General features: G+C 43.8%; 1 protein-coding gene across 1 annotated transcript; it reads left to right on the forward strand.

The window, feature by feature from the left end:
- Positions 1-1156: 1156 nt before the first annotated feature.
- Positions 1157-18088, forward strand: LOC130848752 (pregnancy-associated glycoprotein 2-like). The gene is made up of 9 exons (XM_057727156.1): positions 1157-1206; positions 2298-2452; positions 3383-3496; positions 3594-3712; positions 13287-13480; positions 14379-14495; positions 16104-16245; positions 16332-16430; positions 17936-18088. Exons 1-9 carry the CDS (start codon positions 1157-1159, stop codon positions 18086-18088), a joined length of 1143 nt encoding a protein of 380 aa, XP_057583139.1.
- Positions 18089-22503: the final 4415 nt, after the last annotated feature.

Consider the following 22503-nt stretch of genomic DNA (forward strand, 5'->3'; position numbering starts at 1 on the left):
GCATTCAGTCTCTTATTCCTTCGACCAACATGAATTTAATGCCCTCTCTTTTCCCTCTCTACTCCCGCCTCTAGGTCAGATATAAAAACCTGCACAGCCTGCAGGCTGAATTCAGCACACATTTGTTTCAGGTTTTGCTCACACTATGTTTTGTGAAGAAGAAAAAAAAATAGTTGCTAACATTTAAAATCAGTGGGTTTTACATAAATATTCAGAGTTCTCACTTCTCTTGAAAAATCAGAAATCCATGCTGCTATCCAGCATGGCAGACAATGGTTGCAGCTGAGGAGAGGCTGTCCATACTTGTGGGATGTGTGCTGCCTGCGCAATGTTGTGATAAACACCCAGTCCTTCCATTCATTTATCTTGCCTGCAGGGCCATGGGTTTATGACAACTGCCCTAGACTGCTAGTTCCTTGAAGATCAGTATCACCTGTGTCTTACTCTACTTTGCCTTGTCAGCCATTTACCCAGACCCAAGCACACATGGTGCTCCATATATGTTCACTGGAATATACAAAGTGTCTTATGGACACATGCATAACATTTCTTCCAATAGTGAAACACTGCAATTGTAATACTACTCTAGTCTAGAATTTTGATGCAGATTGGCATCAGTGCCCCACATCTGTGCCATTTGTTCCACTACCTAAAGTCACTCACTCAGATGTCACAGGGCTACCCCTCAAATCTTCACTTTTCTATTTGAATTATTTTCCTCCTAGCAATCTCCTTTCCAAATGGGGACATGAAAACATATCTCATGGATTTGCTAGAAAGGCCACATGAGATCACAATTGTCAAGCATGGACCCTAGCATTTACTTTTATCACATTAGTAGCAGTGTTTTATATCCAATTAGACAAGAGTCTCACCACTCTTAGTTTGTGCAGTTCAGTTTGGTTTTGCACCCATTCCCAAGGAAGAGATTACAGTAGAAAGCTCTGTATTGTGAGAATTTTCTAAGTCCACTCCCCATGAACATTGATGAAGGTATAGATTTTATCCAGAGGCTCATATTTCTTATCAGGTCCATTAGTGGCCAATAGGGGAGAATTAGGGCAGGTCAGAGTAGATAAAAGCAGGAGTTCTTGGAGGTCATTTCATATGCAGAACACACAATTTCCTGAGTACTTGGATGCTGGAATGAAACAAGATGTGGCTTGGGTTCCTCGGGCTGCTGACCCTGTCAGAGTGCCTTGTCATGTAAGTACCAGGATTGTAAGTGGCATCATCTCCCTTTCTGGTGTTTATCTTTTCCTCTTGTTCTTCCACCCATCAGGATTGCAAATGATGCAATCTTTTCCTGCCAGTCTAAAAGTTCAAGTCACATTTATTGATGAGCACCTTGCACTGTGTGGCCCAAGATTCTCTGCATCAGCCTGCAGGGTGGCACAACCTGAAGGTACCAGTTACATCATGACCTATGTGAAAATGAAATTCCTTGTAATTGTTCAGCTAACAATCTCTGCAACTGTAAGTGTTTTCCTAATGGACAGCAGTTCTCCTATATTTCCTTCTAGGTCTTCTCTCTGCTCTCTTTCCATTTCTGTGTTAATGTGTCTGTGTCTTCATCTCTATATCTCTCTGTTTTATCTCTCCATCACTTTGGATGTTTTTGTGCATGCAGAATGCTCTGAGGTTTTTTCTTCCTATTTTGACTCTTCCTTGTTTCTGTGTACTCTAAATCTTTACATTTATTCCTCATCTCCTGGCTTCCTCTCTCACCCCTCACTTCTGCTTGAGCCCTGGAGAAAGAAGGCTACTTCTAGGCTGTTTTAGCTCTAAAAAGCAGTGTGACCACAGCCAAGTCATAAACTCCCTGTATTTCAAATCCCCCCTTGTAAAAAAGAAGATAATGAACCCCCTTCTAAATTCTTCCCAGAGCTTCTCTGAAAAAGATACAGTGGGATGGCCATAGCAATGGTAATAGCTGTCATTGCTGAGACTTCCTACATATCAGGTGCATTATATCCATCATCTCACTTAACACCCACAACATTCTATATTGGGGATGGGGGTTATTATATTCCACCTTTTTACTGATGGGGAAACTGAGACCCCAAATGGTCATACAACTTACCCACGATTACAACACAGAACCTCTTTCCAAATTGAGGTCTTTGCCCAGGTCTTTGCATGCCATCCTGGTAATAACATGACACTCATAGTAATGCTGGGAAAAAAAAAAAAAAAAACACAATGACAGTACATTTCAAGGTATGACAGTCATACAATAACATGGACAGCTGATTTCTACCCCTTCTTTGTTTTATTTTCCCAATGTTCGGTGAAAGAATTCCTCTAACGAAAATCAGGCCCATGGGAGAAACCCTCAAGGAGAAAAACATGCTGAAAAATTTCCTAAAGGAGAACACGGAGAACGTGTCCCAGATTGCCACTGATGACCCAAATATTTCTCTTCGACCCCTGAGGAACTACCAGGATGTGAGTGTGTTGGGGAAGATGGCACTCCTCAGAGCACCCTAGTGCTCTGGCCTAGCACAAGGGTTCATCTCAAGGGGTCTGAGTGGATGTTGCAGCTGTGGCTTCTGCAGGAAGCAGAAACCCTGGGGATTAGGGACCCCAATTGCAGAGGAGAATGTACTCTTGACTGTGCTCTATAATGTGCAGGGGGCAGGTAAACCTCTAGTTTTGTGCCAAAGATAGGTCATCCATTTGAGGGAGATTGTTCTTTCTGATCTAAGTGTGCTACAGTGTTACAGATGAAAGGTGAGCCACATCTGATCAAAAGGTAAAGCCAACTGCAAACCAAGTTTGCAATCCCAGACAGAGGAATTTCAGCGTGCAAAGATCAAAGCAAGATGCCAGTAAAAACTACTGAGCCCTAGGGCCTGTGACACCATAGAAATCTAACACTATGGTTATTGATATTGATTTTAAAGAAGGTCTTGTCTACCATTCAAGAATGCATAGGCCAGCCTGAGTGACAGGCGAAGAGCAAGCACATGTCCAATTAAATGCCCAAATCTGTGGTGTTGAAAGGACTTGGTGTGAGTTAAGAGGAAGTGGCCCATTGTGACCTAGGAGGGCCATGAGGAGAAGGAAACACTCAGGCTGGGCCTCAAAGGGGAGAATGGAGAGCTTCTCACATGAAGGCACCAGGACTTCCCTGTAGGTCCAGTGGTTAAGACAGCTCTAATACTGCATGATCCCTGGTCAGGAAAATTAGATAGCACATGGACAAAAAATTTAAAAAAATCAGAGAAGGCACTGGTCTGTGCTGAGGCTGTGATTGGGGCATTTGCAAAGTGACTTCAGGAGACATGGGATACCTTGAGGGGGGCATCACTCGGTTAATCAAGGATGTCCAGGGCAGCGAGGCCTGCCCTAACCACCCATCCCTGGCTCCCACAAATGTTCTATGTTGGCACCATCACCATTAGAACACCCTTTCAGGAATTCAGGGTCATCTTTGACACCGGCTCATCTGACTTGTGGGTGCATTCCATCTACTGCTCCAGTATCTCCTGCCGTGAGTACATACCACTCCCCCTGCCCATTTTGTAATCCCCTCCCAACCACTTCTTCATCCTTGGCACCTGATGGACACTCATCTCTTGTGTCTTCAGGTGCATACAAGCTCTTCAACCCTCGCTTATCCACCAGCTGCCGGCGTTCAGACTGGCCCATTGACATCAAATACAACTCTGGGAGGATTGTTGGAATTCTTGGCTATGACATCGTTCGGGTAACTAGAAACAAGAAGCTGAGTCAGGACAGGCTCTGGGAGTGACTGCTGCTTACAAAACAAATGTAGGACCAATGGGGATGGATCATCTTTCCCAAATCCCCTAGTGCCTGGCTGTCTGCCCAGCAACTTGTGTCCCTGGGGATACAGGGACCCAGCTTACACACAAACTCCCGGAATATCTAACCCAGACAGTGGCTAGGAGTGTGGATTTGCAGCTCCTTTGCCCGTTAGCAGCCCAATGTTCTTTTCTTTTTTTTTTTCAAAATTGAATATGTTTCATCTTTATTAGAATATAATTTTTTATAATATTGTGTTAGTTTCTGCTATACAACAAAGTGAATCAGATATATATATATATATATATATATATATACACACACACGCACACACATACATATATCCCCATACCCCTCCTCCCTATCCCACATCTTTATGTTCACAAAGCATTGAGCTGATCACCTACTGCTCTGTAGAAACTTCCTACTAGCCATCCATTTTACATTTTGTAGTGTATACATGTCATATATATATATATATGACATATGTATATATGTCTCACTAAATCACAGCTCTTGCTTCCCCCAGTGCCCTCAAGTCCATTCTCTATATCTGTGTCTCTATACCTTCCCTGCCACTAGGTTCATAAGTATCATTGTTCTGAATTCCATATATGTCAGTTACTATACGGTATTTTTTTCTCTTTCTGATTTACTTCACTCTGTATGACAAACACTGTGACCATCGACCTCACTACAAAGAACTCAGTTTAGCTCCTTTTTATGGCTGAGTAATATTCCATTGTATATATGTGCCACATCTTCTTTATCCATTCATCTGTCAATGGACATTTAAGTTGCTTCCAGGTCCTGGCTATTGTAAATAGTGCTGCAATGAACATTGTGATACAAGTATCTTTTTGAAGTATGGTTTTCTCCAGGTATATTCCCTGTAAAGGGATTGCTGGGTCATATGGTTGTTCTATTTTTAGTTTTTTAGGAACCTCCTTATTGTTCTCCATAATGGGTGTATCAATTTACATTTCCATCAACAGTGCAAGAGGTTTCCCTTTTCTCCACACTCTCTCCAGTATTTATTGATTTATTTATTTATTTATTTTAAGCTCTTTATAGTAATATAGTTGCTTTACACTATTGTGCCAATTTTTGCTGTACAACAAACTGAATCAGCTGTGTTTATACATATATCTCCATATCCCATCCCTCCAGTGACTCCTTCCCACCTTCCCTATCCCAGCCCTCTCAGTCATCACCCATCATCAAGTTGATTTCCCTGTGTTATGCAGCAGCTTCTAACTAGCTATCTATTTTACATTTGGTAGTGTATATTTGTGAATGCTACTGTCACAGTTGATCCCGGCTTCCCCTTTCCACACCTGACCCCTGTCCTTAAGTCCCTTCTCTACAACTACATCATTATTCTTGCCCTGTCACTGGGTTCATCATACCATTGTTTTAGATCCCATATATATGAGTTAGTACATGGTATTTCCTTTTCTCTTTCTGGCTCATTTTGCTCTGTAGGACTAATTCTAGGTCCATCCACTTCACTATAAATAACTCACTTTCATTCTTTCTTATGGCTGAGTAATATCCCATTGTATATATGTGACACATCTTCTTTATTCATTCATCTGTTGATGGGCATTTAGGTTGCTTCCGCATCCTGGCTATTGTAAATAGTGCTGCAATGAACACTGTGGTACATGTTTCTTTTGGGATTATAGTTTTCTCAGGGTGGATGCCCAGCAGTGGGATTGCTGGGCCATATGGTAATTCTATTTTCAGTTTTTTGAGGAACCTCCATACTGTTTTCCATAGTGGCTGTACCAGTTTACATTCCCACTAGCAGTGCAGGAGGGTTCCCCTTTCTCCACACCCTCTCCAGCATTTATTGTTCCTATATTTTTGATTTGGCCATTCTGACAGGTGTGAGGTTATACCTCATTGTGGTTTTGATTTGCATTTCTCTAATGAGTAATGATTTTGAGCATGTTTTCATGTGTTTGTTGGCTACCTGTATGTCTTCCTGGGGAAATATCTATTTAGGTCTGCCCATTTTTTTTTTTTTTCCTGATACTGAGCTTCATCAGCTGTTTGTGTCATTTTGGAGATTAATGTTCTGTCACTGTCAGTTGCTTCATGAACAAATATTATCTCCCATTCTGAGGGTTGTCTTTCTGTCTTTTTTATGGTGTCCTTTGCTGTGCAAAAGGTTTCAAGTTTCATTAGGTCCAACTTGTTTACTTTTGTTTTTATTTTCATTATTCTGGGAGGTGGGTCAAAAAGTATATTGCTATTGTTTATTTCATAGTATTCTGCCTATGTTTCCCTCTAAGAGTTTTATAGTCTACTGTCTCACATTTAGGTATTTACTCCACTTTGATTTTATTTTTGTGTATGTTGTTATGGAGTTTTCTAATTTCATTCTTTTACATGTAGGTGTCCAGTTTTCCTGGCACCACTTATTGAAGAGGCTCTCTTTTCTCTATTGTATGCTCTTGCCTCTTTTGTCATAAATTAGGTGACCATATGTGTGTAGGTTTATCTCTGGGCCTTCTATTCTGTACCATTGATCTATATTTCTGTTTTTGTGCCAGTACCATACTGTCTTGATTACTGTAGCTTTGTAATATAGTCTGAATTAGGGGCACCTGATTCCTCTGGCTCTGTTTTTCTTTCTCAAATTTGTTTTACCTATTCAGAGTCTTTTGTGTTTCCATACAAACTGTACATTTTTTGTTCAAATTCTGTGAAGAATGCCATTGTTAATTTGATAGGGAGTGCACTGAATCTGTAGATTACTTTGGGTAGTATAGTCATTTTCATAGTGTTGATTCTTCCAATCCAAGAACATGGTATATTTCTCCATATATTCATGTCATTTTTTATTTCTTTCATTAGCATTTTGCAGTTTTCTGAGTACAAGTTTTTTGTATCCTTAGGTAGGTTTAAGCCTAGGCATTTTATCTTTTTGTTGTGATGCTAAATGGGATAGTTTCCTTAATTTCTCTTTCTGATATTTTGTTGTTAGTGTATAGGAGTGCAAGAAATTTCTGTGCATTAATTTTGTTTCCTGCAATTTTTCCAAATTCGTGGATGACCTCTAGTAGTTTTCTTGTGGCACTTTTAGGATTTTCTATGTATAGCTTATCATATCATCTGCAAACAGTGAAAATTTTAATTCTTTTCCAATTCATATGTCTTTTTTTTAATTTCTTTTTTGTTGAAATATCGTTCAGTTATAATGTTGTGTTAATTACTGCTGTACAGCAAAGAGACTCAGCTGTAAAAATGTATAAATAATGTCATTTGCAGCAATATGGATGCAATTAGAGACTATCATACTAAATGAAGTAAGTCAGTAAGAGAAAGACAAATCCTACATGATATCACTTATATGTGGAATCTAAAATATAACACAATATAACACAAATGAACATATCCAATTCATATTTATTTTATTTCTTTTTTGTCTCTGATTCCCAAGGTTAGGAATTCCAAAACTATGTTGAATAAGAGTGGCAAGAATGGACATCCTTGTCTTATTACTGACCTTAGAGGAAATGCTTTCAGTTTTTCACTGTTGAGAATAATGTTTGTTGTGGTTTTGTCAAGAATGGTCTTTATTATGTTGAGGTAGGGTCCCTCTATGTGCAGTTCCTGGATTTTTTTTTTTTTTATCATAAATGGTTTTTGAATTTCAGCAAAAGTTTTTTTTCTGCATCTATTGAGATGAGATATGGTTCTTATTTCTTAACTTGTTAATATGGTATAGTGTATTGATTGACTTGCATATATTGAATAATTATTGCATTCCTGGGATAAATTTCACTTGATCATGGTGTATGACTCTTAAAATGTTGTTGGATTAGGTTTTGATGAGGATACTCATCTGGCCCTGGGCTTTTGTTTGTTGGAAGAATTTTTATTACAGTTTCAATTTCATTACTTGTGATCAGTCTGCGTATATTTTCTAATTCTTCTTGACTCAGGCTTTGAAAATTGTACTTTTCAAAGAATTTGTCCATTTCTTTGAAGTTGTCCATTTTATTGGCATACAGTTATTTATAGTGGTCTCTTACACTCCTTTGTATTTCTGCAGTGTCAGTTGTGATTTCTCCTTTTTCATTTCTAATTTTATTGATTTGTGTCCTCTCGCTTTTTTTATTGATGAGTCTGGCTAAAGGTTTATCAATTCTGTTTGTCTTCTCAACTAACCAACTTTTAGTTTTATTGATCTTTTCTATTGATTGCTTTGTTTCTATTTCATTTATTTCTGCTTTGATCTTTATGATTTCTTTCCTTGTATTAACTTTGGGTTGTCTTTTCTGTTATCTCTCTAGTTGTTTTAGGTGTATGGTTCCACTGTTTATATGTGATTTTTCTTGTTTCTTGAGGTGAGATTGCATTGCTATAAATCTCCCTCTTAGAATTGCTTTTGCTGTGTCCCATAGGTTTTAGGTTATCATGTTTTCATTGCCATTTATTTCTACATAGTTTTTAACTTCTTCTTTGATTTCTTCATTGATCACATGGTTACTTAGTAGTGCACTCTTTAGCCTCCATGCATTTTCCTGTATTTGATTTCTTTTTTCTTTTTTTTTTTTTAATAGAGAATTTTTTTTTCTGCACTGGGCCTTTCTGCTGTGCATGAGCTTTCTCTAGCTGTGGTGAGCAGGGGCTATTCATCATTGTGATGCACCAGCCCTTCATTGTAGTGGTTTCTCTTCTGGTGGACCATGTGCTCTAGACACATGGGCTTCAGTCATTGTGGCACATGGGCTCAATAGTTGTGGCTTACAGGACTCTAAAGCACAGGTTCAAGAGCTGTGGTGCACAAACTTAGTTGCTCTGTAGCAAGTGGGATCTTCTTGGAGCAGGGATCAAACGAGTGTCCCCTCCATTGCCAGGCAGATCCTTAACCACTGTTCCACCTAGGATGTCCCTCTGTAGTTGATTTCTAATCTCATAACATTGTGATCAGAGGAGATGCTTCATATGATTTCAGCTTTCTTAAATTTTCTGAGACATGATTTGTGACCCAAGAGGTGATCTATCCTGGAGAATATTCTGTGTGCACTTGGGAAGAAATGCATTATGCCACTTTCAGGTGGGATGTCCTATAAATATCAGTTACATCTCTCTGGTCTACTGTCTCATGTAAAGCTTGTGTATCCTTGTTTATTTTCTGTTTGGATGATCTGTCCATTGGCATAAGTGGGGTGTTAATGTCCCCTACAATTATTGTGTTACAGTTGATGTCCTGTTTTATGGATGTTATCATTTGCCTTATGTATTGAGGTGTTCCCATGTTGGGTGCATAAATATATATAGTTGTTATATCTTCTTCTTGGGTTGATCCCTTGATCGCTATGTAGTGTCCTTCCTTATCTCTTGTAACAGTCTTTGTTTTAAAGTCTATTTTATCTGATAGGAGTATTGCTACTACAGCTTTTTGAGTTCCATTTACATGGAATATCTGTTTCCATCCCTTCACTTTCTGTCTGAGGTGGGTCTCTTGTAGACAACGCACATGTGGGTCTTGTTTTTGTATCCATTCAGCTAGTCTGTGTCTTTTGGTTGGAGCATTAAATCCATTCACATTCAAGGTCATTATCAACATGTATGTTCCTATTATCATTTTCTTTATTGTTTTTGATTTGTTTTTCTGGATTTTTCTTCTCTTGTGTTTCCATCTGAGAGAAGTTTCTTTAGCATTTGCTGTAAAGCTCGTTTGGTGGTGCTGAATTCTCTTAGGTTTTGCCTGTTTGTAAAACTTTTGATTTCTCCACCAAACCTAAATGAGATCTTCGCTGGGTAGAATAGTCTTGGTTGTAGGTTTTGCACTTTCATCACTTTAAGTATATCCTGCCACTCCCTTCTAGCCTGTAGAGTTTCTGCTGAAAAGTCAGTTGATAACCTTATGAGGATTACTTTGTATGTTATTTATTGCTATTCTCTTGCTCTTTGTTATTTTTTAAATTTCATTTTTGTTATCTTGATTAATATGTGTCTTGGTGCTTTTCTCCTTGGGTTAACACTGTATGGGACTCTCTGTCCTTCCTGTATTTGGGTGACTATTTCTTTGCCCATGTTAGGGAACTTTTCCACTATAATTTCTTCAAATATTTTTTCAGACCCTTTCTTTCCCTTTTCTTCTTCTGGGACTCCTATAATTTGATTGTTGTTGCCTTTAGTGTTGTCCCAGAGGTCTCTGAGAGTGTCCTCAATTATTTTCATCCTTTTTTCTTTTTTCCCTTCCTTGGCAGTTATTTCTACCATTGTATCCGCCATTTCACTTATTCTTTCTTGTGCCTCAGTTATTCTGTTATTGATAACTTCCAGTGAATTTTTCATTTTAAGTATTGTGTTATTCATCTCTATTTGTTTGTTCTTTAGTTCTTCTAGATCATTGCTAAATATTTCTTGTATTTTCTCAATATGTGCCTCCATCATATTTCTGAATTTCTGGATCATCTTTACTATCATTGCTTTGAATTCTTTTCCAGCTAGGTTGCTTATTTCCTCTTCATTTATTTAGTGTTGTGTTTTTTTTTTCTTTTTTTTTACCTTGTTCCTTCATTTCTGACACATATTGTTTTGTTGTCTCACCTTTTTTTGTTTTTTGTTTTTTTTGGATGGATGGGATTGTTCCTGTCTTACTGTTTGTTTGGCCTCTGGCTTCAAGCACTGCAGTTTGTAGGTTATTGAGTAGAGGTGGGTCTTGGTACTTAGGTGAGAACCTCTGGGAAACCTCACTCTGATGAATATTCCCTGGGCTCTGGGGTTCCCTGTGAGTCCAATGTTTCAGATTCAGAGCTCCCACTGCAGGAGCTCTGGCCTGACTCCACGCTTGTGCACCAAGATCCTGCAAGCCACACAGAGCAGGAAAAAGAAAAAAAAATGGAGCAGGACAGTAACAGAATAAATAATACTATAAGATTAGAAAATTAACAGATATGTTAGAAAAAAATACATGAAGCAACCTTGGAAGGTTATACAGAACTGCAATAACAAAAAAGAGAAGGGGGTTGGAAAAATACCAGAAAAGGCATTGGCTGTTGGGGGTGGGGCTGAGAGAGATGCAGGGTTTAGGCAGTGGGTGGTGCCTAGGTTTAGATCCCCCAGGGCCTCAAAAGGCCCTGCAGGGCCATGTGGGGAGTAAGGCTTAGCTTCAATGAGGCAGGAGGGGTCCAGGAGTGCCTCTGGTCTTGGGAGCAGAGGGTCAGGTCCAGGACCCCAGCAGGCCTCCAGGGTCTGAGTGGGTGGGGAAAATGCTAGGTGTTTTCCCCATGCCTCTGATCTCAGAGGGTCTCTCCCCCATGGCCTCTCTTATTCCCTGCCCCCTCCCTCCTGCTCCCCTCGGATCCATGTGGCTGGAGGGGGCAGTGGAAGGCAGGAGACCAGACCTGGAAGCTCAACAGAATTCTCAGTGCCAACTAGACAAGGGAAATGCTGGTCATGTCCCCAGATCTCCCAGTTCTGGAGAGGTCTGCCTCTCTTCCCCTTCCCCCTCCACTCTCCCTCCCACTTTCATGGGACCCACACAGCCAGTGGGGCTCTGGACTGCAAAAGACCAGGTCCAGGAGCCTAGCAGGCTTCCTGGTGCTGAGTGGGCAGGGAAATAGCCTATGGTCTTCCCTGGTCCTATGACCCTGGAAGTTCCCCTTCGTCCCCCCATTCATTGATCTCTCCTCCTCTCTGTCTGCTTCCCTCCTATGCCCCCAAAACCAACATGTCTCAGAGGGACCCTGGAATGTTAGGCACCAGGCCTGAGAGCCCAGAGTCTTCCGAGCCCAAGTGGACAGAGGAATTGCCTTGGGCGCCTCCCCTGATCCTCTTTTCCCAGAGGGCCCTTCACGCTTCCGCCTCTCCTCCTACCGTCCCTAGGACCAATGGCCTGGAGGGGCCTTTGGAAGGCAGAAGGCTTGACCAAGGAGCTGAGCAGGCTTCCTGGGGCCAAGTAGGTGGAAGAATGGCCAGTGGCACTTCCCCTGCTCCTCTGCTACAGAGGGTTCCCTGACCCCACTGTTTGCCTCTCTTCCTCTTCCCCTCTCCTCTCTCCCTCCCATGCTGCTAGGACCCATGTGGATGGATGGGGCCCGGAGAAGGAAGGACTGGGCCTGGAAGCTCAGTAGGCTTCCCAGGGCTCGAGTGGGCAGGAGGAATGCCCTCCATCTCCGCTGGTCCTACGATTTTTTGAGGTCCCGCCACCAGTCTGCCTCATCACCTCTTCCCCCTTCATCCCTCTCTCCTACACCCCTAGGATCCAGACAGCCCTGAGGGGTCTCATAGGGTGGAGGACTTGGCCAGAGAGTGCAGCAGGTCTTCTGGCTTATTGAACAGGGGAAATCCACAAATGCTCCCTGCTGATCCTCTGAGACCCCGAGGGTCCCTCCAGGTGGGAAACTACCACCTCCCCTAGCCACCCCTCAGGGGCACGTGTCCTGTATGGCCTCCACTTCTCCTACCACCTGACTACCTCTATATCATAACCGGTCACTCAGGGGTTCCTCTGGTCTCCTTGGGCCTCGAGGTCCCCCACTAGCATTGGGAAACAAGCAAAGTTTTCTCAAGGTGCATTTTGCAGAAAGCAGGAAAGGGAAAAACAACACCCACTTTCTTATTCTCAGACAGTTCCGGGTACTTTCATGCTAATAACATGTTTAATCCTGCAACAAACCCACACAGCAAGTAATATGATTAACTCCATTATACAGTGGAGGGAACTGAGCTGCAGAGAGCCAGAGCTTTGTCAAGGTCACACATCTGGTAAGTGGAGGATCTGGGATGGCCAGTCAGGATTCATGCAAGTGTGGGGAATTTGGGGAGAGGATGAAACTGATCTTAGGACCCTGGGGGCAGCCTAGAGCTTCAGACATCTGGGCAGGGAAAGCAGGGGGACACAGATGAGGGAGGTGACTGAGAAATAGATTCTCACTCTAAGGGGCCTTTGAGAGTCCAGTAAAATCTATGGCCTGACTCCCTCAAAGGGCCTGAGTAACCTCTCTCTCTCTCTAACACATACTCACACACACACACACACACACACACATACATGCACATCCCCCAAAACATGATTCTCAGGCAGAATTTTGATAAGACTTCTGAAGGCAACTTTGTTCAGTTGGCCTCTTTTTTCCTGGGTAGATGCAGAATCCACAATTCATTGCAATGTATTAAGTTCATTTCTGTCAACTGATCATAATGATGCCAAAGAGAAGACTACCCTGCTGTCTACTCATTTTGTCCCCAAGTGGGGACCATTGGATCCTGCTTAAATTTCAGTATCCCCACCTGTACAGAAGGCATGAGGCCAATGTGACTCACTAGAGATGGCATGTGCAGGAGGAGCAGGTGTTTGTTAAAATCCACAGCTCTGCACAAATGGAACCCAAATTCCTGTCCCAGCTTGCTCTATGCATCTGAGGTCCACCCCGGGCACAGCCAGGCCTGAGATCTCCTCTGCAGTTTTAATGGCATCTCAATCCCAGCCCAGTCCCAGCCCCACATCCCAAACCTTTATGTGGGAACACTTTCTTTTCCCACAGATTGGGAGTCTTGTCAACACTGTCCAGGCATTTGGCATGAGCAAGAAACAGACTGGGTTGAATCGCAAAACTTTTGATGGTATCCTGGGCCTGGGCTTCCCCAGCCTCGCCATACTAGGGACCACCCCTGTCTTCGACAACCTGAAGAGACGAGGCATCATTTCTGACCCTGTCTTTGCCTTCTACTTGAGCACGTAAGTCTGAGCTACACAAGCCCTCTCTCTAAATCAGCTATAAGATGCTTTCAGTTGCATAAAAAAATTATAGACCTCCGGATTCAGAACTTTCCGGAGAGACAAACTACCCCAGCATGACTATGGCCCCAAGGCCACAACTGGTTTTTTGTAATTACAGTTTTATTAGTATACAACAATGGTCATGAGCTCAAGGGCAGTGGCTTTGTCCAGGGTGGAGGAGGGAAGAGGGAGAGCAGAGAAAGGTGTCAGGTTACAGGTTGGAAGAAAAAGCAGCAGGATTTGCTGATGGATTTGATACTGAAGGAAGGGGAGGCACAGCAGGAATGTTTATTTCCTAACTAACATTTTACTAGGAGCCCAGGACCAGCTACACAATTGGTAGGAGCCAGTGCAAAATGAAAATGTGGGACCTCCTGTTCCAAAGATATTAGGAATTTTAAGACCGGGAGAGCAGAGGCGTGGGGTCCAAATGGGTGGCACAGGTCACAGGCCCATGAAGCCAACCCTCAGTTACCCTGACCCCAGGCCCTTAGTGCCTTACGGTCTCAGTGTTTTCTGAAAAATGACAGTCTACCTAAGGGGGACGCCAGACCCCTCCAGCACAGTGGCCTCTGAGGGTATCTCTGAACACTTTCACTGCTAGAGGGGACCAGACCCACTTTGAAAGGCTAGATGGTCAGAGTCTGCCCAGACTGTCTAGCTTCGAACATCTTCTGTGCCATTCATTAGTAGGTGACCAAGCTTGGTCAGGTACCCAATCCCTCCATGCCTCAATATCCACATGTTTGAAATGGGGACCATAGTACTGCCTTTGATGGGTGGATAAGCACAGCCCTCAGACAGTGCGTGGGGTTATTCTCCAACAGTGAGCCCTTCCTCTCCCTTCTCTCCTCAGCAGGAAGCAGAATGGCAGCATGCTGATGTTTGGTGGGGTGGACCACAGGTACCACAAAGGAGAGCTCAAGTGGATACCAGTGCCCCAAATCCTCTACTGGCAGATGACCATGAACCAGTAAGCCTCTCCCTCTGAGGCCCACCCCTAATGATAGTCACATGCAAGCACACAGACACATGCAGACACACACAAATGCATGATCAGACACACAGTCGCACACAGACACAGATACTTCAACCACAAAGACACACATGTAAACACACACAGTGACACACATAAACACACACATTGGCACACATGGAAACATGCACAGGAACCCAGATATACAAAGAAACACATGTACAGACAGACACAGGCACACTCAGAGACACACAGGCACACACAGACACACAGACACATATAAAGACACACAAACACACAGACACACACCACACACAGGCTCATAATCACCCCAATCTCCTGATCAGGGCCCTAAACAGGGTCCTGAGAGATGTGTGCACCTCAGAGAGGGCTGCAACCACTGTGCTGGGAGGCAGATGTCATGGTTTGAAGACCCTATATTGTGGTGAACAGAGGGTCTGGGAGAGTTACACCAGCCTTAATAGAGTTGTGATAAGATGACCAACTGTCCAGGGCTACCCTGGAATGAAGGAGTTCCTAGTACACAAAAATGCTAGTTTAAAAACAGGGAAAGTCCTGGACAAACTGAGAAATGAGGCCCCTTAGCAAGAAGCTTACCAGCAGTGGAGAGAGCTTGGCTGCATTCTTGAGACCTGAAAGCAACTCATACAAAAAGACACTCCTTCTACCCATTGCCACCCAACCCCCATCCCTGGCACCCTGTGGGGCAGGAGCTATGGAAGAGAGAATCAGGAAGCTGGGATCTAGAAGTGGTCTGAGAACAAGGGGCAATAACTGCTGGGATTGTGTGTGACGCCCTCAGACAGAAGCTTACGGGTCCTTTGGAGGCCCCGTGGGCTAGCTCGGTCATCACCTGGCGAGAGCCTAAGTGTCTGAGCCTGGGAAGGAAGCCATCCTTTGTTACAAACAATCCCAGGGCAGCCTGTTCTTCCCTCCTCAACACTCTGATCAGCTGCTGCCAGAGAAAGTCCATCTTCCCTGTGTGGGTTGACCCATTATTGTTCAGACACCAGGTCTCTGGTTATTCATCATGAATTTCTTCACCACTCACTCCCTCATTCATTCATAGATTAATTCATTCAACAAACATACATTGTGCATCCACTTTGTTCTAGTCATTTGAGGGAAGCCCTGAGGATACAACTTGCCCTTACATCCAGTGACACAGATGTACATGAAATGAGTCACACATATAATGAATTACCACTACAGTACTTGCTACAAATGTGGAAGAGTCAACGGAGAGTGACCAAGATAGGAGCCTGATCTAGTCTGGGGGAAAGACTTCCCTGAAAAAGTGATATTTAAGCTGGAACCTGGAAGATGAAGAGATGTTAGCTAGACAAAATAGGTGGCAGTCTTCTAGGAAAGGTGACCAGCACATGCCAAGTCCCTGAGGCAGAAAAGGGCCTAATGCATTCAAGAACTGAAAGGAAGTCAAATAAGTTAATGTGACCACAGCAAAGGAAAATAGAGTCAGAGCATGAGATGAAGGGCTATTCTGTAGACAGTCAGGGAAGGGGGCAGCTCTGAGGGGAGACTTCACAATGATCTTGGTGCCCACTTTGTCCCACTGTCTCTCAGCATCATCATGAATGGGACGGTTGTTGGTTGTTTCCGAGGCTGCCAGGCCATTCTGGATACCGGGACTGCGTTGCTGGCTGGCCCAACTAGAGTGGTCACCACCATCCACAAGCTCATCAATGCCAAGCATGCCTGTAAAGAGGTGAATATACATGCCACAGGGTCACTCCAGGGCTCCCCACACACTAGGAATCAGTGCAGTCAACCTCTCTCCTCTTTATCTAACAGTACCAGGTTCCATGCAATAGCATCAGGAGCCTGCCTACTATCATCTTCACCATCAATGGCAATAACTACCCAGTGCCCACTGAAACCTACATCTGGAAGGTGAGGGGCCAACCCTGGGGGCTGGTTCTCAAATCTGGGACTTGCAAGACCCCTTGGGCTTCGATGGGAGGAGGCGGTCCTCTTTAGGCCAAGCCACACCACTGCAGATGCTGCTGAGCCCCTGTGGCTGGGCCAGTGCTTCCCACAAAGCCAACCACTTGAGAGTAAAGGGCAGCCTGGGACATCCATCATCTTGGAATAAATGGAGACAGCACTACATGGAGGGATGGTGCGAGGTGCAAGGAGAAGGGAACGCTAAGGTCCTCTGCCCTCACAGAACTTTATTTCCACCAGAGCCCTCAGGTGGATGAACATGGAAATTCAGCTCTAGGAATCCCTGAGAAAGGTCAAGTGACAAGTAGAGCTGGCTGGGGTCAGTCTCAGTGTGTTGTCCTATCATAATGATTAACAGTCTCCCTTCCCATCTCGAAAGTGTCCTGGTTGGATAATCAATCACATGGTCCCCCTAGTCCTCAGCTGCAACTTCCCGTTGCTAAGGCCCAGCTCCCCTTCTGTGAGTTGGGCTACCAGACCCCTCTGTGGGGGGGTTGGATGCTCACATGAGTAAAGGGTGCACAGTGACTGCACAGCCCTGGCACAGGGTTGAGGCTTAATGTCAGCTCCTTGTTGGAGTTCGGAGGAGGCTGATGGGCTCAAAGGAGGCTTTGAGGAAGACAGGGAATTACAGTAATTCACAACCCCCAGCCTCATGGAGGTATATTGAGGCCTGCTTGGGTTGAGGCAAAACTACAATGGACTCCATGCAAATAGCAATCCTAGGGGCTCTGCCAAGTGGTGCTGGGGCCAGATTAGGGGTGATGAGGGCTACAGACATGGGTAAGTCACCTAACCCAGCAGTACCAGGGTAAGTCACCTAACCCAGCCTGGAGTGGCCAAGGAGGGTGAGCTGGGTCCAGGAAGGCTTCCTAGAGGGCCTGAGCCCACTCTTAAAGCACTGGTTGTGGGGAAGAGGGAGAAGAAAAGACATTCTCTGCAGAGAAAACAACAAGCATGGGTCAGAAGGAAAGAAATAGGGGAACTATGTGCTATTCTTTATTTTTTTAATTATATGGTGTTATAGTTGAGTTACCATTTCTGCTGTACAGCAGTGACTCAGTTAGGCATATATATATATATATATATATATATATATATATATTCTTTTTCATATTTTTTTCCATTACAGTTTATCATGGGATTTTTAATAGAGTTTCCTATGCCATACATTAGGACCTTGTGGTTTTCCCATCCTACACATAGTAGAATGAATCAGCTAATCCCAAACTTTCAATCCCTCCTTCCCACAACCCACCCCCCCTCAGTGCAACCAAATGTCTTAGCCATTCTTGTTCATGGATGGACACCCCACTTCCTCAGCTGCTAAGAGAGCCACCTGGTTCTCACAAAAGGAAGGAAATAAAACTGAGAACGTGCTAGCTCTGGCTACAAAGGGAGGTGTCATATAAGATATCAGGCTGACTAGGGTGTATTTCCATCTCCCCCAGAGTCCTCTGGGCAACTGTTTCAGCAACTTTCAAGGGGGCACAGAGAAGTGGGCCAAGTCAGAGTCCTGGGTCCTGGGTAATATCTTTATGAGGCTGTATTTCTCAGTTTTTGATCGCGGAAACCGAAGGATTGGCTTGGCTCCTGCAGTGTAAATGATTCCTGCTTCAGGTATCAATCAGACCTACTTCAAATCAAACTCACTCACACAATGGGCAATCCCACCCAAGGATGGTGGTGGACTGTGCTTGGGGTTTGCAAATCCCTATTCTCACAAAAGAATAAAGGATTCCATTCCCAATGGTGCTAATGTGAATGGGTGCCTCTCTTTGGTTCAGGGAGGTGCTTCAAAATCAGGCAGGATCTAGAGCACCATCTGAGCCACAAGTGGGGGGAGACCAACTCCAACTGGCTTCAAGGAAAGGGGAGACTTACTGGAAGGATACTGGGGATCAGGGACACATGAACCAGAGTAGATCCCAACATTTCAGTGACTGGACCCAAGAAATCAGAAGCCATTAGCTCACTTTTTCTCTCCCTCACCCTTTCCCTTCCCTCATCATTGATTCTCTTAACCTGACAGCATTCTCTCCTCAGGCTTCTACACATATATTCCCAAGACATCTAACCCTAAAGAAAGAAGCTTAGAAAACATCTGGTTATGAGGGAGAGCTCTGATTGCTCCATCTCAGGTCATGTTCCAGCCCTGGATGAACCATCCTGGCAGGGTCATGGACTACTAAGATTGGCTTTCCTTGGTCACATGTCCCTGCCCAATGTGACTGACAATTTCCTCCAGTACTGCATGACTGGAGCTGGGGAGAGGCAACCCCAAAGGAAGTGGAAGAAGGATGTGTTACACCATGGGAAAGATGGTGATGGCCTAGCAACTCTGCCACCTCCTCATTCAGAGGGATGGTAAGGCGTGTTAAAAACAGTTTCTATTCATTCCTTCTAGAGGACCTTGGAAAGTGACCTTCTGCTCCAGGGGGATTCACTGTGAGGCTCTTCAGGCGGAGATGGTTCTCCTTTGGCCCCCTCCCCAGTCACCCAAACATGCAGTTGCCTTTCCAGTCCCACTTCCCAACAGACAGATTGTGTGGATCCTTGTGCCAGCCTCACCCCTCCAGGGCCAAGCATGTTCCTTCCCTTGGCCTCCAAGGCTGTTGGGGAGGATGTCTTTCATGTACCAGGAGACTCAGGGTGCACAAAGCCTTCAGCCTTTCTTAGCTTCCTTCAGGGGCAGATCTACAAACCATTTGGCTCAAGCTGCCATGGTTTGGCACATTTGGAGTGGAAGCATCACCTCTTCCAACCTGGAGACCCTAAGCAGAGGCCCAGGCAGTGGACAGAAAGGGTCAGAGATGGAGGGAGATCTCGAGGAGAGAAGGAACAGGAAGGAATAAATAAGGTGGAAAACACACCCACAACACAATGCATAGGATAGGACTTTACTCAGCCAAGATGAACATCATCAAAAGGGTTGTCTCCCTTCCTCCCTCATCTTTTCATTCAGTACAAAGTTACTGAGTACCTACTGTGTGTCAGGTGTTGTGGTAGACCCCAGGGATAAATCACTGGTTTAGAAACCCACCACCGGTTCATGGACATAGATAAAGTCATAAATCCTAATGGGGAGGGCAGGATGGAGAAAACAACAGAGGTGTGGGTAGGAGGCCATAGTGAGGGGCTTCCACTTCAGGGAGCCAGGGATGGGCTGGAGTATTGGGGGGGGGGGCCTTGACTTCAGTCTTGCCACCCCAGCCTGAAACACACGCCTAAGCCCTGCAGTTACCATGTGTGTGCCAATCTGCCGTATGTCCACGGTTACGTGTGCCTGGTCCCTTTGGGATGTCACTGAATTATGACAGGCTTGAGGGGAGTGAAAAAGGATCAGCTGCAGAGGTCATAAAGAGGGGAGAGGTGAGAGCAGAGCCAGTAGTTTTTTGTTATTATTTTTTTAACTGTAAATATGATGTTCTGGGCTTAATGGATACTCACTTGAACAGTTTGTCAAACGCATTTTCCAAGTGCTCTTCGTGGAATCATAAGTGTGTCTCTCTGTTGGTGAGAAAACACCAATAGCAGTAAGAGTAATAGCTCTGATCAATTGCATATGCTATTTCACTGTCTCCTGGTAAGCCTGCAGGGCATGACCACCATTGTACAGATGAAGGAAGTCTCCTCCTATCTTCTGGCTCAAGTACTACTGGTAGGTACATATCAGGCCCTCAATAAATACATGTTGAATGAATGAATGGATGAGTTCATAGATGCTTATACTAGGCACACTGCTTCATCTATATGGGGAGACATATGGTGTCAGCATGGCTTATTGCCATAATATCAACCAATAAATGAAAGACTTTGCTTCCGTATATGAGCCTAAGTGGCTGGAGCTGTGTCTATTAATGAGTCCACTGTTCTTCAGGCTTTATATTTGTAGGTTGTGCTACCCGCAGGATGATAAATTCTGATATTCATCAACTTACTTTTGCCTGCGCAACACAGCCTGTGGTAAATTTGTTCCCAGACCAGACATCAAATCCTCATCACCTGAATTAGAAGCATGGAGTCTTTACCACTGTTTCATCAGGGAAGTCCCAAAGTCTGATCTTCAAGGCAACAATCTTCCCCCACTTTCCACTTTTATACTTTACCAGATATTTATAGACACCAATGAGAGAAAAGGTAGAAAAAAGAAAGGAAAAAGAAAAAACAACAACAGGAAAAAGACCTTGAACAATTCTTGAAAGAGTGTAAATTGGTACAATCTATTTAGATATGACTTGTTCTTAAAATATGTATGGTCTTTGTCCCAGCTATTTTGCTTCTAAAGTTTATGCTAAAGTGACAGTCAGAAGCACCAAAAACTTAAATAAGAAGGATAGAGTCCTTACAGTCTCTTACAAAAGGAAAAATCTGGAACATCCCAAGGCCCATTAAACATAAAGTGTCCACAGCATAGATAGGCTGTCATTCAACCAACCACCTTAAAACTGTGTTTTAGGAGAATATTTATTGTTATGAGAAATCGTTCCAATATAACATTGAGAGAAATGAACAGAATATGAAACAGCATCATCCCAGGTTTGCTAAGCACATGGAAGACAGTGCAGTGTACTCACCAGGCATGTACATCCTGGAGCTTTTCTACCTGGGTGCAAATTCCACCTCTGACACCTACCAGTCATGTGACCTTGATGAGTTCATCTCTGGACAGCAGTTTCCTCTTCTGTAAATTTGGCATAAGGATAGTTCCTCCCTCACTAATCATCAGGAAAATGCAAAGCAAATGACAGTAAGATACCATCTCACATCCATTAGGATGGTCATTATGAAAAAACAAAAGATAACAATTGTTGATGAGGATGTGGAACCCTGTACACTGATGTGGGGATGTAAAATGGTATAGCCATTGGAGAACATGATGGAGGTTCCTCAAAAAATTAACAGGAGAATTCCTATATGATCCAGCAATCTCACTTCTGAGTATTTAATCCAAAAAATTAAAATAATGATCTCAAAGGGATATTTGCCCTGTTGAGGTAGGAGATAGACAGGCCACTGGGCTGGACAGCTGGTGTTTGTCAATAGAGTCAAACTGAAGCTTTGTTCTCACCCAGACACTCCAAGGACCAAGCTAGTGGCAGAAGCTGAGCTCTGCTGAAGTAAAGAGAGAAGGTGCCCACTCCTGAGATCAAGGAAAACTTTCCTGCCTGAACATGCATAGGAAGGCTCCTTGGGGTCAAACAAGGAAGGGTGCACCCCACCCCCCAAAAAATAAGTGTGGACATGCACCCATAGGCCTCTGCAATAGGATCCACCTCAGCAAAAAGTTGCACATGCATCTCTGGGAGGGTCTTAGGACCAGACAGGTGTGAGAAAGGAAACAAGATAGTTTGCCAAAGGTAAACAAAGACATGGCAGGGCTGTTCTATGTAAGTAATTTAACTCACCTCTTTACTGCACTCCTCATTCAGGGCATCCACACTCCTCCCTGGGTGTGTATCTCTGCATAATGTCTGACTTTTCGTGTTCCTCCTTCTTAGAGGGGATGCCCACACTATTTCTCTCTTGGTGTGTATTGCTGCCTTGCTTCTGTCTTAAATACATCAACTGTTTCTCTATGTGCTCTCCCATATGTTGTGCTGGGCCTCTAATAATAAACTTTGTATATGTTTTTACAGGTTTTGCCTCCTTGAAACATTCTTGCTTTCAAATGGGGGAAAGATCTAGGACCACATTGCTTCTAGCCTCTAGCCCCTAGTGATCTAGTGCTTAGAATTCCTGATTTTTCATCCAGGCTACCCAGGTTCAATTCCTGGGCAATAAATTACGATCTCTCTTCAGGACCAGTCACTGCCATCTCACCGAGATCACTGTCATGTACATTGCAGCATCATTCACACCAGACAAGATGTAGAAACAACTGAGATCCATTAACAGTTGAATGCATAAAGAAAATGTTGTGGAGACATAAAATGGAATATAATTTGGCATTGAAAAAAAATAATTTGGCTGCCCTGGGTCTTAGTTGGGGCAAAGTGCATCTTCCGTTGCAGCATGC

Source organism: Hippopotamus amphibius, chromosome 3 (genome assembly GCF_030028045.1).
Source record: "Hippopotamus amphibius kiboko isolate mHipAmp2 chromosome 3, mHipAmp2.hap2, whole genome shotgun sequence".
In the NCBI taxonomy this organism is placed as follows: domain Eukaryota; kingdom Metazoa; phylum Chordata; class Mammalia; order Artiodactyla; family Hippopotamidae; genus Hippopotamus; species Hippopotamus amphibius.